This window comes from Carassius carassius, chromosome 39 (assembly GCF_963082965.1).
Source record: "Carassius carassius chromosome 39, fCarCar2.1, whole genome shotgun sequence".
Classification (NCBI taxonomy): Eukaryota; Metazoa; Chordata; class Actinopteri; order Cypriniformes; family Cyprinidae; genus Carassius; species Carassius carassius.
Genome location: NC_081793.1, coordinates 26,189,808 through 26,207,392, shown reverse-complemented (window position 1 = coordinate 26,207,392; position 17,585 = coordinate 26,189,808). Strand labels below are relative to the sequence as shown.

Here is a 17,585-nt window from a genome sequence, read left to right as displayed (position 1 = left end):
ATGGAGCTTATCAGTAGACAAACAACACTAAATAAGACTCACAAAACAAATAGCGACTGACACACAGAGATTCGCTGAATGACAAAAAGCTGACGCTCGTTCCACCTCATGTGCTTTTATAGCTTCCTTGTCGCTACGTCACCCACCTATGATGTCACGCCCATTCATGAGACTGATTTCACATATTATTCAGAGCTGGTCACGCTGAAGGGCGTTCCCATAGCATTTTCCTGAAGGGGAATAGTCTTTTCTGATGAGTCTCTGAGAAACTTATCAAACTATCTGACCACTTTTCACATTTCCTGGCAGATAAAACCAAGTCACTTGTAAATATGTCAGATTATTGAAGTAAATTGGCATAAGCATGTTGACTGTTTATGAAGAGTTGTACCGATATCAACTATTTTACCAGTTTCAACATGTACAAACACTTCCTAAATCGGTTGAAAAGGCTCATTTGACTGTTAAATCCAGCGTGTTTAAAAGAAGCCACGATTCCCAGCACTAGCTGCTGTAGGCTCCTTTAGCCTGTAATTGCTCAACTTACATTTCAAACACTGGGCTCAGCGAGGCATCCAGTTGAATCAGTTATGGAGTAGCTTCCTGATGGGACAGAGACAGTGAAGCTCAATTCTACAGTCAGCTCACTAATGACATTCAACAAGGTTAGCATTGCACTGTCCTCTGCGTTCACCCTCCGCAAGCGCTACGTCTAATGATGCATGCATGACTGACAAACCCCATGTGGTTCTGCAGGTTGTAATTCATATCATGTGTTGATGAAGAGGTGCACCTACTCAACTAATGATGTCTTGTTAAATGTTGATGGAACCGAGACTTTTCCATTTCGCAGTTGTCATAAGTCGGCCGTCTGGATGAATCGCAGAGAAATATCTGCTGGCTTCCTATGGAGTGTCCGGCGTGAAATGGCAGTTGTTCTTCAGGGATCAATGCGTTGACCAGGAGGGCCTCCCTCCCCTGGAGACTGTCGTTTCTTCTAGGAATTCACAGAAGTGGAAGATGAAAGCCTTGTGTCATCAGCTCACCCAAAAACACCTGGCCGTAAGAGTCTCAGCCAATGCCACATCAAGGCCAAGGCCAGAGAAAGAGACAGGACCGCCATCTTAGCAGGCTCTGCTTCATAACTGCAGCGATTTATACCGATCAGATGTGACAGCACTCCAGGTTTACTTTTTTTCTTGTTAATCATTGGTGTTTTTTGTCTTTGTCCTTGTCCTTGTCCTGACATTTATGATCAGCTAAACAAAGAAATCAGATGTTTGTCTCATTTTCCCCCCAATTAAAGTATTAAATTTCAGCAATAAGGTACAAGAGTCTGCACATAAGTCTGTTGTTAGTTACATAATTAATGTGTTTAATATTGCTTTACAAAGCAGTTTCATGAAGTATCATCTTTATGCTAGAAAATGAAATGCAAATAAAGGTTAGTAGTTGGCCTGTATGAGTGTTGAGCAGTGAAACAAATGTAAACTTTATTTTACCCATCCAAAATGTGAAAAGTGGTCAGATGGCTTGAACAGAGGAATCTGTGAAGTCAGCCTAAAAGTTTGTATTTTATTTTAAATAAAGATTATGAAATAGTAAAATTTTAGCATGACTGGAAATACATATTGACCAATCAGCATCCAGAAAAAAACACACCCTATAACTAGACAAAAAAGTTTGTCAAGAGAGCCTTTAGGTTGGCAAGTTTAAAGTAGTTGTAAGAGCCTGATGTTTGAAAATTTAGATAGATTAGATAGATGTTGATGTTTTTAGCATGATTAGCATGTTTTTAACATGACTGGCCTGTTACTAGCATATTGCTGGCATGCTTAGCATGTTGTTAGCATGATTAGCAAGTAACTAGCATGTTGCTGAGATGATTAACAAGTTACTAGCATGATTAAAAACTAGGATGTTATTAGCATGATTAGCGAGCATAGTGCTAACATGACTAGAAAGTGACAAGTATGTTTCTAGCCTGATCAGCATGTTACAAGCATGTTGCTAGCATGATGAGCATGCATTTTTTTTTTTTTTTTTTTTTTATATATAAAGAATATGTAAGTTTATATGCATCTTGTACAGAACTGCAAGTAGTTAGATCTTAAAATTATTGTAGTTTTAGAGTGTAAAATTTTACATTTGTAGATTTTGGGGATTTTTTGTAATTACATTTTTCCTTTCAGATGTCCCCTTTTTTATTTTAAATGCATGGTCGTTTTTAGAGAGAAAAAAGACCAAAATAAGATTTCAGGGAAACTGGTCACAGACAAGAAATACTTTAATTAAATATTATGTAAAATGAACAACTTTGTACAATAAAATTCAGAAATGTGGCCGTAAAACAACTCAGATAAAACCATACATGAGCCAGAATAAAGGGCATTTGTTCTTACAGAGCTCTTGTTTAGTGAATTCTTCTGAGTATTCATACTTAATTAGACTAAAAGACAAAACCAGATTGCAGAAATGATGAAATCCACAAATGCATTTCACATAACTTTGAGTTTTTCTTACTTTCAGGGTGACCTCTCCGGCTCCTCCATTTTGCCGAGCTTTGTTGAGCCATCACAAAGCAAATACATTGTTCATTCATAATTTCTTTCCTTCTACAGCTGCCTTTGCTTCCTGCAGCTAAAGGAAACTTGTGTGCCGATTGCCAAGAGGAAACATCCGCTTTTGGTTTGAAAGTGTAGCACACTGCTGAACATTACAACATTTACAAAGTCTGAAGTGCAAAGATAAAGAGCTCAAAACGAAAGCTGGGTTTAATTTGCGGATTTTGGCATGAATCAGAAATCAATGTCATAGAGAGAAAAAAAAAGTGTAAGTGATGATTTTGGCTATGCTACGGTATCATGAGTTACTTACAAAATGACATTTACAATATAGAACATCTTCATCTTTGTTGACCATATATGATACAAAATCTAACTTTTCATTTGTTTTCATTCCCTTTGAATGCTGTTTTACTTGAGGGAATAGGGTACAATTAGTTAAAAAAAGACAAGCTGACAAAATAGTCCAAAAAGATGAGGGGTCACAATAATTATTTTTTATTTTAGTAAAAAATGTTTGTGCTTTTTACACCATTGATCTGAATGGAATGATGAGATTCACTGTGGTGTACGTTTGTCATTAAAACAGCAGAAAGGTTCCTCTCAGGAGATTCACTGGAAAGCCTTTGACAGAGCTTTATTCTGACATATTTTAATAAACATTAGTAACTGATGTATATTTCTATTGCAGATATTTTTTTTCTTTTCTTTTCTTTTTTTTATTTCCTTCTTGATCCCTGTAAACATGGTTCAGTTATGTGGCAAAGTCATGGTGGCAGGTAAAAATGACTTTTTACATTCTACAAAAACAAAATTTACAACCACAATTGGACCCCCCCCCCCCCCCCCCCCCCCCCCGGGGCGGCTCGACATGCACTTTATCTACTAATATTATTACAGCCAGGTGACACAAACAATTTATTTGACTATACAACAGTTTTCTTTCAAAAAAGTACTTTTTTAGATAACTTAAAAATTAATATAAAAATAAACATGGTTTTGACTGCTCCTCGAAATAACAAATAAACAATCTAACAAACGAAAATGGATGGAGGGTCTGATGGCGTAAAAAAAAAAAAATCTGAATAACAAATGAAATGCGCAGATTTATTGGTACAAAACATCGAATGGAGATGATGATTCTTGACTAAACCTTCATCGTAATTTCGACCATGAAAAACAATACATGTGAGATCAAAGAAAATGATGGAAAGCAATATACAAAATTTCAAAGATAAATACAATATTTATACTTGATATGTTACAAAAAATTCCCTTTGTGACCGCAAGTGTTTGTGTGAAAGTGTTGCAATGTATAAGACAATTTTACTCCTAACTGTAGGAATAAAACTCTGTACTAAATATTTAAGTGAATTTGGAAAATTCAAGACAAGTGTATAAATATTTAGCTACAACTTTGGCAAAATCACAAAAGTCTACAATTGTATAACCACATACAAAACACATTAGGGAGAAAGGAGCTAGAGGTATAAGGACAACTTTCTGGTACAAGAAACAGACTTCACAGTAGCCTAAGAATGCAATAGTATACAGTGCTAGCAAAAAATTTGAAAAACATCGCAGATCACGCTTGATTTACAGGAAGCTTTAGCAGTGGAAATATTTTCTTTTCTTTTTTTTGTCTTTTTTAACCAACAGACTGTAGCGCTTCGTTTCTGTTAGTGTGCTTTTTGAAGGCAAGAGAATAATTTTTGCAATATCAAAGTTACAACTTCTACCTACAATAAGTTACAAAGTTCATTTCCGCCGAACGAACTAAATGATAAGATCTCCTTTCGCGGTTTCTCGCACCGTTCCTTCTTCCTTATCTTTCTTTTTGATTTATAAATCATATATCTTATATTATTTCCAGTTTATTGGCTCTGTATATATTGGCCCCCTTTTTATTACCACAATCAAAAAAAATAAAAATAAAATAAAAAAATAAGCAAAACAATAAACAAAAATAATAATTATAAAAAAGGAAAATGAATTCACATTATGAAGACGTGCAGCGGCAGCACATCAGTGAAAGAGAAACATTCTTACACATTTTTTTTTATCAGTGTTTTCATCAAATGGCATATCCACAATGTTTCTTCCCACACATAGCAAGAACTAGACATAGCCAAGATTAAACCAGAAATGTTTATACAAAATAGGTATGTTTTGTTATTTTTTTTCTTTCACTTTGAGATATGACAAGAGATTCAGTCAATACAATAAAATTGTTCATGACGAAGTCGCTTGCATGTCAATTTCGAATATACTCTTTTAAACAAAGTGTCCTTTTCCTGTGAATAACAGAATTAGTTGCTGATTAACTTCATGATGAATGTCGACTTCGAGGAGGATCTTCCGTATAACGTACTATGCTTCATCCCTGTGAGGAGGCGGCTGCTTTACAAGGGAAGGGAGTGCAATTTACATGGGTGGGACGACCAGGCCAGACATGGCTGAAAGAGAAAGAGAAACAATTTTAGCACAGGAGGCCCCGAGACGCCACACAGAAGACAAAAAAGAACACAGCAGTAAGTATGTCACTCGCATTTCACAAAAGACTCGAAAGGCGCTGGGGATGTTTGTAAAATGGAGGCTGTTGCTGTCGGGGGCCGACGGGGGAGGGTTGGGAGTGATTGAGTGAAATGTGCTTCACCGACAAGACGTGCTGGAAGGACTTCACTTTTTGAAAGAGGAGCTTTCTGACATTTTGAGGAGAAAGCATCCTGGCTCCCACATGTGTGATATTTCTCTTAGCGTTTTGTTAATGGCAAACAGTGGGCCAGACTCCCAGGAGAGGGACCCTGCTGACAGCCGTGAAACAACACGGTCACTTCTGCTAACGTCACATAGACCTGCAGACTCCCCTCCTCAGTCAGCAACCAGACACCCCTCGGCTTTGCCCAAATTGAAATCTTCGCCTTGCTCCCTCCTGCCATTACCAGAGCCGAGTGGATGCTGGAAAACCATTTGCATTCTTCTGTCAGCCCATACCCCCCCCCCATCTCTCCTTATCGTTACATCTAAAGAAGGCAGGACTAGGCCGTCTTACGCCCACTTTTCAGGCCGCTCGAATTCAGAGATTGATGTACTCACTCATTTCCGCAATTAGGTGTCTAGTGAGGTGCCAGGGGAGGGCAAACAGGAAGAAAGCTCTTTTGCCACTTTCAACTTATTTGTAGAGTCATGCTTGGAGTGCTTTTAAGTTTGCCAAGGCATCTGATGTTGTGGCATTCCTCATTAATTTCTGCAAACCACATATTAATAAGTAGATGCATGTAGCGGCATGAACTTTAATTTCTCAGTTCATTAGGTCTAACATTATTAATCTCGCTTGCACATGCTATGGCTAAAACATGTTTTCAAAGCAAACAACTGGGCCTTGACGGAGAGCAAATACGAGCGCACTAAACAGCCAGAGTAAGTCTTTAATTTGCCGAATGATGCTGCCCTGCCGAGAATACCATGAGCTCTTTCCTTCTCACTCTTTCTTCTCATAATCACATTCAACCTGGGTTATAATCACTTCTTATGCTGTTAAGTTCCTCTCTGGCGATCTTATTCGATGTCGGATGAGCAAGCTCGGCGAGGTGTTAACATTTCTGCCCTTTTCAGATTCGTTGTTTGCGCTACTATTGTAGGAAACATACATTTTTTACTTGCTACAGTATTTCAAGGATGAGGGGGTCGTGTACCACCAGTGTAAAGAGAATATGGTGACATACGCTGAGCTCAGTTTGAATGCAAAGGAGCCGGTGAATAAAAGAGCACAGTCGATTTTATTTGCACAAGATGTTTCCGAATTATAGTGATCCCAGCCACTCGAGTATGAAATCTCATGAGACACTTAACTTTGCTTAATCATTAATGAAAGATAAATAAATAAATAAACACACCCACACATGCACATGCATTCTACATGCCCACATGCATAATGTGTTCTTGCACTTATCCGACCACTCATCCGTCCATCCACGCGCATATGCATAATTGAAGCGTGCGGAAGGCCTTGTTCGTTAAGCGCCGTGGATGCTGGATGGGTGGCGTCTGGGTACCAGAGTGCAATAATGTGACCCAACAGGTGAGGCAACTGCGGGGCGTTCTAAAAGCAGGGAGTCGGCTCTCACCTTGAAGTCCATTGCCATTTGCACTGGTGCAAGAAGGAGGAGGAGATGCTTGGGGCCTGACAACTGGAGCAAAGGCGCTTTTTTGTTTCACTGCAGAGATGACATTGGCAGGTGAGAATGAGAAAATGCCGTGTGTACTGCTACAGTTTGAAGAGAGGCTGACCGAAGAGGCTGCCATGGTAGGGCTCGACGGAACTACTGCAACAAAGCAGACATAGTCACCACTCAGAGAGAGTTCACTTCTTACAGACGAAGAGTCAGAGAGCCAGGCCTCGCCTCTTTTTCAAATCATATTCATGGAATGAAAACAAATCATGGAGAAATGGTTGGGGACATGGGGGGGTGGAATTTGGCTTGTGGGTCTTTTTTGGGGGGGACTAAAACAAACGAGCAAATCAACAGCTAAATGGAGTTGGAATGGGATATGAGATGTCCTATCTTGGCCACTTTCTGGATAATAGGCATTTTTATCGACTCTGACTGGGTAATTTTGCCGAAAACATTTGTTTTTAGAGATTTTGAGTGTTGTTTTGGTGGCCTGCTTTATAATTGCAATTAGATTTGCTTTTCAATCGACTGCTTTGATTGTTCGAATTTGCTAAATGTCTCGGTTGTTCAGCCTCCAGAGTCGCCCCTCCTTTTATCCAGTAGCACACATTCCAAAAAGATAACAAAACAAACCAATAAACAACCAACAGAACAACAACAGAGGAGTGTCAAAAGGAAAGGGAAGCACAGTTGGGGGCCAGAGAGCGGAGGCTCGTCATTACCTTGATACTTACTGCCGTAGGGAGAGTTTGCAGAGGATCCATTCAAGAAGCCCGGTGGACTGGGCACACCCAGGTTGGGCATTCCCGCATTGCCATAGCCGTTCATGCTGTTGCTGACAGTGTTGTAGTTGGACTGCTGTGGAGTGCTGCTGGGCACGTAACCGCGAGGCGACACGCTGCTCGTGTTGCGACTGTAGCCCACTGGGGACGGAAAGACAAGGGTCAAAATCTGTGACACTGTTTGCAATCTATATAATTCTTATAAATAGTCAATTTTTTTAAGGTTTATAGACTATTTATTAGCATATGCATTCACATCAAATGTAGATTATTTTAAAATAGTTTATTTTTCCTGAAGGATTTGCACAGTAATGCATTCTACTTGTTTCATGAGCAAGGCCCAATGTGCTAAATTCCCCTCCTTGTATGTAAGGAGGATATTCAGTGTCCTAGCGTGCATTCCGGTGTGATTTTTCCCTGTCCTGACCTGAGTGGAGGCAACAACAGAACAGGTGTAAACCTATTATCTGTGCACTGGCTAAATGCAGTGTGTGAGATAGCGCAGCGTGTTCTTGCAGGCTGGCAGCAGAGAGATGGGGACAGGGTCAGGCACCTCCTGGGATCTATGCTATACACAGCCAGGAAAGATAAAGCTGCAACCTGCCTGTGCCATGATTCATGCTGCTAGCAGCTCGCTAATGTTCACTAATCGTTGTAAGCATTTTTCTAGAAACGTACAGTATATAACTCATTTTGATATTTGCAGATGAATAACTAAAGAGGTTAGTAGGTTCTTCTGCCTGGCTGTGCTGGTTAGGCTGGTGTTTTGCATTCTTTTTCAGTGGCTTCTCTCAGACTGACAAGCCTCCAGTTTGGCCAGCAAACCACTTTATTCTGGAATAAGCTTTTATCTTCAGGGTAATCTACATGCTAATCTTCATGCCTTCTTCATGCCACATACCTTGTGAGGTCTCTGAGACGTTGACAGCAAGCTGACCACCAAAAGAGTTGACTCCCATCATTCCGCCGTGAGAGGCCGTGTTGGCAAGGGATGGGATCTGGTTGTGGTTACGTGGTACGCTGTACAGAGCCTCTGCAATATCAGCGGCCCTCTTCAGGATGATCTCCTACCACACAGAAACAGCGAGAGGAGAGTTATCAGTATGTTCTCAAAGGAACTTGAGGTCAGGGATCTGAAATCATTAGAACTCCTTTATAAAACACTTATGTGTAAATGTATGTAAAACACTTATATAAAATGCCATGTAAATAAAAGCAATCAAACTACTTAAAGAGTAAATTACAAATTTTTCCTTCTTCTTGTGTTTCATGAATGAGTATTTGGCATACATTTTGGCACTTTATATATATATATATATATTAGGGGTGTAACAGTACGCAAAAATCACGGTTCGGTACGTACCACGGTTTTAAAGTCACGGTTCGGTTCATTTTCGGTACAGTAAGGGAAAGAAATGCAAACATTAAACTGCAGGTTGTTTATTACTATAAACTTTTTTTAGCAATTTGACAATTTTTTTTAACAAATTTGTTTTGTAATAAAATATACATAAAATAAAAAAAGAATACAAAATAAAATACTGCTGCAAAGTTCTCCACTTAATAAAATACTCTCAGTCTCAAACCAATATCATATAATAAAATATAATGAAAAATATAAATAAATAACTATGATTACAGTGCAGCATTACCAATCCCAGCTTGTAGGCCTGCTCATATTTAAAATATATATATAACTTTTCCAAAGTGTAAAGTGCAGCATGAACAGTTTCAGTTTTGAGACCTGCTCAGATTTCGTTATTGCGTTGGACCGATCAGAATTAAGAGCAAAGGTCTATTTAAATGCCGACGGTAGCTGCGTTTGAATTACAATCGTTTTTTTCCTAGTTGTAGTGATGTTCACACTCGCGTGATGCCTTTTGAAAACCTTAGGCCGGTGACACACTGGCATATTGCACCTGTCAAACATAGTCTATTTTGCCGTCAATACTGTTGACGGTGTCCTTTATCAGGAGGCTTTATATTTATGCTCAACATGAAGTATAAATATTGTTGTCGTGAAGACAAGACCCTGGTCTGTCGGCGGCCTCCGTCTATGTCACCTACAGTAGCAGCAGCCCGTCAGCGCCGCGTCAGGCACGATTCTGGTGTGTAAAGACACAGAAAACGCGAAGCAGGTGTCACGCAACTGACACGCAGCAGAAACGCCATGCTCACGCCACGCAGACAGTGTGTCACCGGCCTTAGAATCAGCTGCAGGGCTACGAATACACGTACCGTTACACCCCTAATATATATATATATATATATATATATATATATATATATATATATATATAGATATATATATATATATATATATATATATATAGATATATATATACATATATATATATATATAGATATATATATATATATATATATATATATAGATATATATATATATATATATATATATATATAGATATATATATATACACACACACACACACACACACACACACAAAAATATAAATATAGATTTTGTGCCTGTAGGTAAACATAAATGACAGGACGTTAGCATTTGTTTCGCTGTAGTTGGACTTCAGTGTCTTCACCCCAGTGCAACTTAACTGGGGGAAAATAATATAATGGATCATTTCTTCTGAATATGTATTAGATCTATCAAGCATAACTAGATTGCTCTGTAGAATATATTCCAGAAGTGCACCTTTTAGGGCCAAGTTAAAGGTTATCTTCCCTTTTAAATAAGCCTGTATATTGCTGTGTGCATGTGTTTTGAGTGATTAACTTGTCATTTTGCACCAAGAGCCGCAGCCAGGAATTAAATTGTGAAGAAGAAGAAGAAAACAAGCTTTCACCCGGCTACAGTACAAAGGCCCCCAGCTAGCTTTGAAACACACAGGAATGTAGCAAAAGGAGAGGAATGCTGATTTAATTACAGCCACCATGCAAAGGAAGAGAAAAGGTGCTTCATTAGTATGAGTTTGTACCTGGTTGTTGTGTGGCATCCCGTACAGCGCTTCTACAAGGTCAGCGGCTCTCTTTAGCAGCACCTCCTGCAATATACACCCAGAACGCAACATAATCAGTCATAAAGACATATAAACACCATCAGCCAGTACATTGCACATCAACAATAAGTGGGACTGGTTAAATTATAAGCTCTTTATCTCTGTTTGGGAAAAAATACACAAGCTGACGAGCGGAAATAAAACGTTTTTAATTATATATTATCAAATGAATTCTTTTATTTCTTAGTCACATTTCATTTGACTTGGTTAGACTAGTGAAGTGGTGTGCAACTTAAGCTAAATGAGTCAACATAAGGCGTTTCAACGATGCAGCCTTTTGGGTATTTAACAAACAAACACTAGCACCGAGTCAAACACAGACGCCTCATTCGCCTGCTAATTCCACGCACTTTAGCTCAGAAGAACAATGAGTCATTTTCCATATCTTAATTAAACTGGCAGAGTCCTCAAAGACAACATCTCACCCCTAATTCATGCCCCTTATTTGCAGAAGAGTTCAATGCCCATTCCTCTTTCTTCAGGACAATAAAGTGAATTAGCTTGAGTTAATCTAGTTCCTTCATAATGACATTAGGAAATTTTTCAATTAACCCTCTTTCTCTGGCTGTTGTAAAGGACTTCATAAATGACTTCCCCTCCAGAGTGGGCTGAGAGGCTGTGCCCTGGGACATGGACGCCGGGAACTCTCGCTTATCCCCGTCTGCAAGCTGTCCCCCGACTTATAACACAACAAGGATTAACCTGCCGCTTATTTTCCCTTCAAAAATCACACCTAAGCTGCCAATGAGGTGTGTGTGGCAGGACCTCCAAAGCATTTTGAATGGGCTGCCACTTGTTTTCTCTTCCAAGAGCTACTTTTTGGGAGTTTGTATTAAATTGTTGTTGCATTTTAGCATGTCTTGAACTTACTGGCTTACTTTTAATCGATTTGCAGGTCGCGTTTGAGTGTAACCACATTCATGGCGTTGTCCTTGCGAGTGCAAAGCCCGGAGCGCCTTCATCAAGGCTCAATGGCTATTTCATTGCCATGCACAAGCGCCATGTTGGATTCATATTTATCAAGATTAATCACAGGCCCATGCGTTTTATAGTGACACACTCTAAACCTGAGCCTAACTGGATGACTGCTTCTTCAAATGGGCATTTACCTCGGAAATTGGGGGCTGCGTTTCATGTTGCATGCGTCTAGTTTGCATACAAATAAAGAATTACACTTGTCATTCAGCAGGTAGTGTCAATGAAAGACCCAGCTGTCCTAGTCCGGCTCTCAGCTCTCTCTAAGCAAGATTAAGTGTTTTTCTGAGCTGCTAATAATTACTCATGATCTCAGTCATCAAATCACAAGACGTCTTACATGCCTCCCAATTTCACCCAATGATTATCACAATTAACATCGCTGAAACTTCTCCCCAGCTGACACCTACTTGAACTTCTCATCCATATGGTGGCTGAGAGGAGGAGATGATGTAAGGATAGTTTAAGAAAATGATGCATACTCTAAATTCTAATCTGTCGTTTGCCATGAGGTGTGTTTCCTAATGAACCGTATTTACCAGAGCGCGTTGAAGTGGGAGTCTATGCGTGTCGAATGCATTGGCCAATTGGCGAAGGAGGCTGTGAATGAGTATGTTTTGTTCCAGCATGCCTCTCTCATCCTTTTGGCCTCATGCTGAGAATATGATTAGCGGTGAGCGGTGTTTGAAAAGCATTTCCATGTAAATTTCAGAGTGGCGGCGTTAAGTGTAATTGACCCCCCTTCTTTTTTCGCATCGACACAAAACTCCAGGTTAGGCTGGGAACTATTTAAGCCCGAAACGATCCCAGGGCTTGTTCCGTGACAAATGCAAGGGCTTATTATTACAAGAGCTCATTGTTCCGCCGGTGGATGAGAATCGTTTAAATGAAAAACTTGTTATTATCACTCTTGAATATCGTGAGTGGTATATATCACCACTGTTAAAGAAGCCAAGTGAGGTGAGGGGCTGGAGGTGCTAATGTCATTATAAAAGTGTAAAGCAATTATTCTGTTAGTTCTTGCCTGAGGTGATGAATACATTGAGAATGGCGGGACCAATACGTGTAGCTACCTCGCAGAAGCCGAGAGACAGAAGATGAATTTTAATGCATGGGTAATTGCTCAAATTGAATGCATTTCTAATAATTTTTCTTGGATATTAGATTGAACGGGAAGTGGAATAGATTGGTGTTTGCGAGCTGTAACAGGATGCAAAGAGGCTAATGGAACTAATGAATGTGAGAATACGGCCAACACGTTACTACTATACTATTTGATGGCATGTAAGCAAATGTATAGAGCCTGATCAGACTTTCATTCCAGTGTTTTTCTCATCCTTAAACCAAGACAAATGGATGACACTGATTTCAAACAAGGACTTAAAAGAAAGAGGATTGTAAGGTCCCTTTAGCAATCTCCTGACTCATCACATGAGTGACTTCACATATTGCTTTTTACTCTCTCTTGCGGTCTTAATATATAAATGCGTTCATGGACACTCTTTTTCTTGGATCAAGCACCAAATTTTTATTTGATCGAAAATTAGGGAGGTAAACTGCAATTCAAAGCAACTCGTAGTATGAATATGTTAGGGATATCAAAAGTATTGGTTCAATAAAAAAGCTAAATAATTGAGATATACTTGTATTTTTACATGTTGATATTTAGCAGCTGCATGTCCAAAGTAATACATGCACGCCATACTGGCTTTCTGTCCGGCTACTATTTCCCATCAGACCATGTGCATTGAAAAAAAAAAAAAAAAAACAATCCAGGAATCGATATCAGGGTCATATTATCAACTTTACAGCTGAGTCGAGCGGGCGAGCATGAGTGTGATGGCTTTACCTTATTGCTAACACACTGTGTACATCCCTCCCCCAAAACCTCTTATTACAGCGGTCTGTCTCCCGCCTGTGACATCTAATGCAGCCGCTCCTCCCAAATGCTCTGCCTCTTATTGAGAATATGTGTAAGGGTCAGTTGCTGCTTTGCGTGGAGCTGGCTGTGACCCTCGAACGCAATAGAGGTGCAGACGGCTGCGGTAAATATGATGAATCACTTGGCACTTTCATTTACATGCTGCTGAACTCACATTTGGGTCCATTAGTGGCCAAAATCAAATATTTATGTTGTTTATTGGAACTGATCTGGTGTGATGGCCCTGTGCTGAGGGTTTACCTGAATTTCAAATGAATGAATTTGCATGCACTTGAGAAAAAATAAATACAAACATTTTTACATTTTTCTGTTACTGATGCAGTTGTATTTTTCTTCTTTTAATGTAATAAAATATGCAATAACAAAAATACAATAACAACAAAAATAACGTAAACAAATAAATACATTTTGTAGCTTTTTTCCAGCTTCAAAAGTGCTCAAGCAGAGTGGATATTTTATTGTATTTACTATTATTATTATTATTATTTTTTTGATAATGGATAGTTTAAAGCATTTACTGGAATGAGAATTCCTGTCCAGAAATTGGCCTCCACAGAGACAGAAAGCCAAGTGTAATTGAAACACATCATGTGGTGCAGGGCAAAGTCTTATGAGTTTTTAGTTTGGTGTGTGTCCGCGGGACACTAGCGCTGAGACAACGCCATTCCAGAGCTGTTCAGAGGAAGTTAATAATAGCAGCTGCTCCCATGCTGTGCTTTAATAGATATTTGTATGATATCTGTTATTAGGCCTCCATGGTGGTCAGCTCGTGCCAAACACCCATGAACAGGGTACAAAATAATCTCTTAACATATTATTAAGAAAAGCCCTTGGTGCCACACAGCTCTCAGATGTAAATTAGTGCGTTTTCTATTAGCCGGGCACAAGTCATAGATCCTATCAAAGCTAAATGAGCAGAAAAAAAAACAAAAAAACGTGACGAATCAAAGAATAGGAAAAAGAAAAGGTCCGACAGGCATGCTTTGTCTTTCATGTCACACATCAAAACAACAGAATTGTGATACGTGTCGACCACATGGGAACTACAGGCAAACTGCATGGTTTGTGAAATTTAAGTGGGAGAAAAAATAAATAAATGAAGCTAAAAAGCCCAGAGAGAGGGCTTGCCCATATTGACATGCGCAAAACTAATTTATTAACCTGCTAAGACAAGGACTTTTAACGGAAAGCTCTCTAAACAAAAGATTAAACTGGATCTAGCTTTGGAAAATGAAAGGAAAACAAGACCAAAATAATCACACATCTGAAAAAGGCCTCTGCTTAGATTACAATCACCACTGCCTACTGAGGTGGAAAAATACTTAATTGAACCATTTCGACGTGCTGAAAGTTGCGCGATTACAGTGGAATCCAAACACGCCGGATCGTATAGTGATGACTTGCCAAAAGCGATTGCATGCACTTGCTCAACTAGCCAGTGAATTGTTTCCCATTTTGACATTTCTATGACAAATAGCTCTTTCACAAACACACACACACATACAGAATCACTAACCTTGGGCAACCTCTCCGGATCACCTGGATGTCTGGGAATGACCTTCTGGAGTCTCTGGAAGCCGTAGTCAATAGTTGGTTCATTCAAAGCTAAACCGCAAAACAAGAAAAAGCCATCAGTTAGCATCATGCGCAGGCAAAACAAATGAACAGATTTGTGTTTTCATCATAAATGTTATTACATTCGCTCTTGAGAATGTATGCACCCATCATTCATTTTATTCCAAATAGGCCTGAGCATTTAAATAAAAGGTAATAACGTGGTCTGCAATACTCTGTCAGAGCCACATCTATCACCTCTCCTATTTGTAAGAACGAGGCCTATAATTGATCAGATAAATTTGAAGGAGTTAGTGGATACATTACAAATGAAACAGGCACGCTCATACAAACTCACACACACACACTCGATTGTGACTATCAGCCCTGTGAAGTCTGCATCAGTCCTGCTTCCTGAAGCACCCTCTGGATTTATGGGCAACGGGCAATGATGACATATGTCTGGCTATTGCACCCTTTCAGATTTATCCCTCTTTCTCGCACTCTCTCCGCCATCTACGCTAAAGCAAAGCAGGCAGGAGGAACACTTCATCTTATGGAGCTTTAATAATCTGTGAATGGTTGACTACAAACTGATGTAGGGCGCTATCATTTCACAGCTGTGCCGGGGCTGGCCTCATGAAATTGCTGGCCACAAATAGTAATTAATCTTTTCCTTCACACACACACACACACACACACATGTTCCCTCCCTCTCAAATTGGAATTTTGAGTATGAAGTGCCCTGGTTATAAATCAGACAGAGCTGCTCCGTATACAAGTGCATGAATCATAATCGCAACTTCCTGCTACTGCATGCATTGTGTTTAACAAGCTTTTTGAAGAGCGCATGGAGGTCTATTGTAGTATCACTAGACTTTAAGCATGGGAAGTTATTTTCCACAAATATGAAATATGTTGCACTGTACGACGTTTTTTGGAAAAAAAAAAAAATATTTGTAAATTTTTCGAAGAAAATATGAGTAGTATTAGTCCATACAAAAAAATAAATAAATCACTTGTAAGTTTATAAGAACAACTTTAAATAATAAGATATATGACTTATGACAGCATCCTTGTCCATAATGCAAATGTGTGTATAAAATTTATGTCACTATAATCAACAATCAGAAATGCACAAATAATAATTACTAATTTTAAACAAGTTTCCTGAACACTAATCTGCCACTGGCTAGACATACAGATAGCCCCGCCCCCCAAAGTGGCTACATGCAAATGAACATAAAAAAATTATACAGAAGGAAGAAAAAGATCACAAGAGGAAAGCAAGCAGAACATCAGAATAAAAATATTATCAGACATGAATGTAGATGTCTTTGTGCGTGATGAGGTATGAATCAATGTGCTTTTCCTTTTGAGAGATCAAATCTGTCTGTTCCCCTTATTCAGCATGCAGTTTACTGAACTCTGAACGGGGAGGAACACGAGAACGAACTAAAGCAGAGAATGAGAGATGACAGCCTGAGAGGAGAAGAGCATATTAGACAGGAACTTCCTGGAAATAATTGGGTGACTTTATGATGAAGTGCTACAATTACATCTAAGTGTAGTAGGGGGCGGCAATCCAATCAATCCGATTTGATCAATATCAAGACAGTGTTTATGTTTTGGCGCACACGTATGCATGTCATCATGTGACAGCAGTGATGCTATTTGACATGCCATCTTGCATGGCTGAAGACAAAGTAGTGTGCAGGAATCCGAAGTAAGATGTCCGCTTGTTAATAAAGCATTGATCGGGCATATTGATTTTACATGACATGGCTTTCATGAGGATGTAGCTCTCACATGCACACCTTCACCTCCCCTTTCCTTCTCCTCTCGCCTGTCGTTCCTAGACGGACACCCTCCACCTCTCCAAGATGTAAATGTTTGTATTACAGCACTTCATTATGCCTGAATTTGCCCATATGAGGGTATTCATCATTTTGGCCTGTGTTTTTTTTTTTTTTTTTTTTTATGTTTGGCGCCTGGATCTACACAAATGGATCATGCACTTTGACACTAGCCCTTCAGGATGTGTATTCGCCCTGGGACACATAATAAAAGTACCCGGTGACATTAAATATGGCCCGAAAGCAAGCAGATTTACAGCCGTTCTGATGGCACTTTCACACAGCAACATGTTGTTCTGCGCTCTGACATTGAGGCTTTGCTGATGAAGGAATGTGTGCGGTTTGATAAATGTATCAGAATAGTGGGAGCTAAACGCTCTTCAGTTATTGATCTGATGCTAATGCAGTAAAAGAGGTCAGTGAGACCTTCATTAGCGCAAGAGAGTCCCTCACCTCTGAGATTCTCCACCTCAAACACGCCAGGAATTATTAACTACAGCTGAGAAAAAACACACATTTTTTTTTTTTTTTTTTTTTTATGGTAATATACAGAATTACATATATTAGCCATTAAATTAGTAATAAAAATATAAAAAAATAATCACGAATAAATGAACAAAAAGCAATGCATATTTTCTAGAAAAATGCCATATCTACAATAAAACTGTGTTATTAGTCTAAATAAATGAATGAATAAGTAAT

At 39.2% G+C, this 17,585-nt stretch overlaps 1 protein-coding gene across 15 annotated transcripts in view; it reads right to left on the bottom strand.

Annotated features, from left to right (window-relative positions):
• Positions 1-3,046: 3,046 nt before the first annotated feature.
• The window catches only part of LOC132121691 (transcription factor COE3-like), a 101,197-nt gene continuing 86,658 nt past the window's right edge, over positions 3,047-17,585 (bottom strand). For 4 of the 15 annotated variants that reach the window (XM_059531394.1, XM_059531399.1, XM_059531400.1 and 1 more), the window contains exons 11-16: positions 14,990-15,078; positions 10,476-10,541; positions 8,423-8,588; positions 7,474-7,662; positions 6,692-6,781; positions 3,047-5,020 (exon numbers count right to left, since the gene is read on the bottom strand). In XM_059531394.1, the coding sequence (XP_059387377.1) occupies positions 4,989-5,020; positions 6,692-6,781; positions 7,474-7,662; positions 8,423-8,588; positions 10,476-10,541; positions 14,990-15,078 (632 nt within the window). In that variant the 3' untranslated portion in view covers positions 3,047-4,988. Of the gene's footprint in view, positions 5,021-6,691; positions 6,890-7,461; positions 7,663-8,422; positions 8,589-10,475; positions 10,542-14,989; positions 15,079-17,585 lie in introns of all 15 variants that reach the window. The other 11 variants (XM_059531385.1, XM_059531384.1, XM_059531390.1 and 8 more) reach the window with 5 other exon arrangements.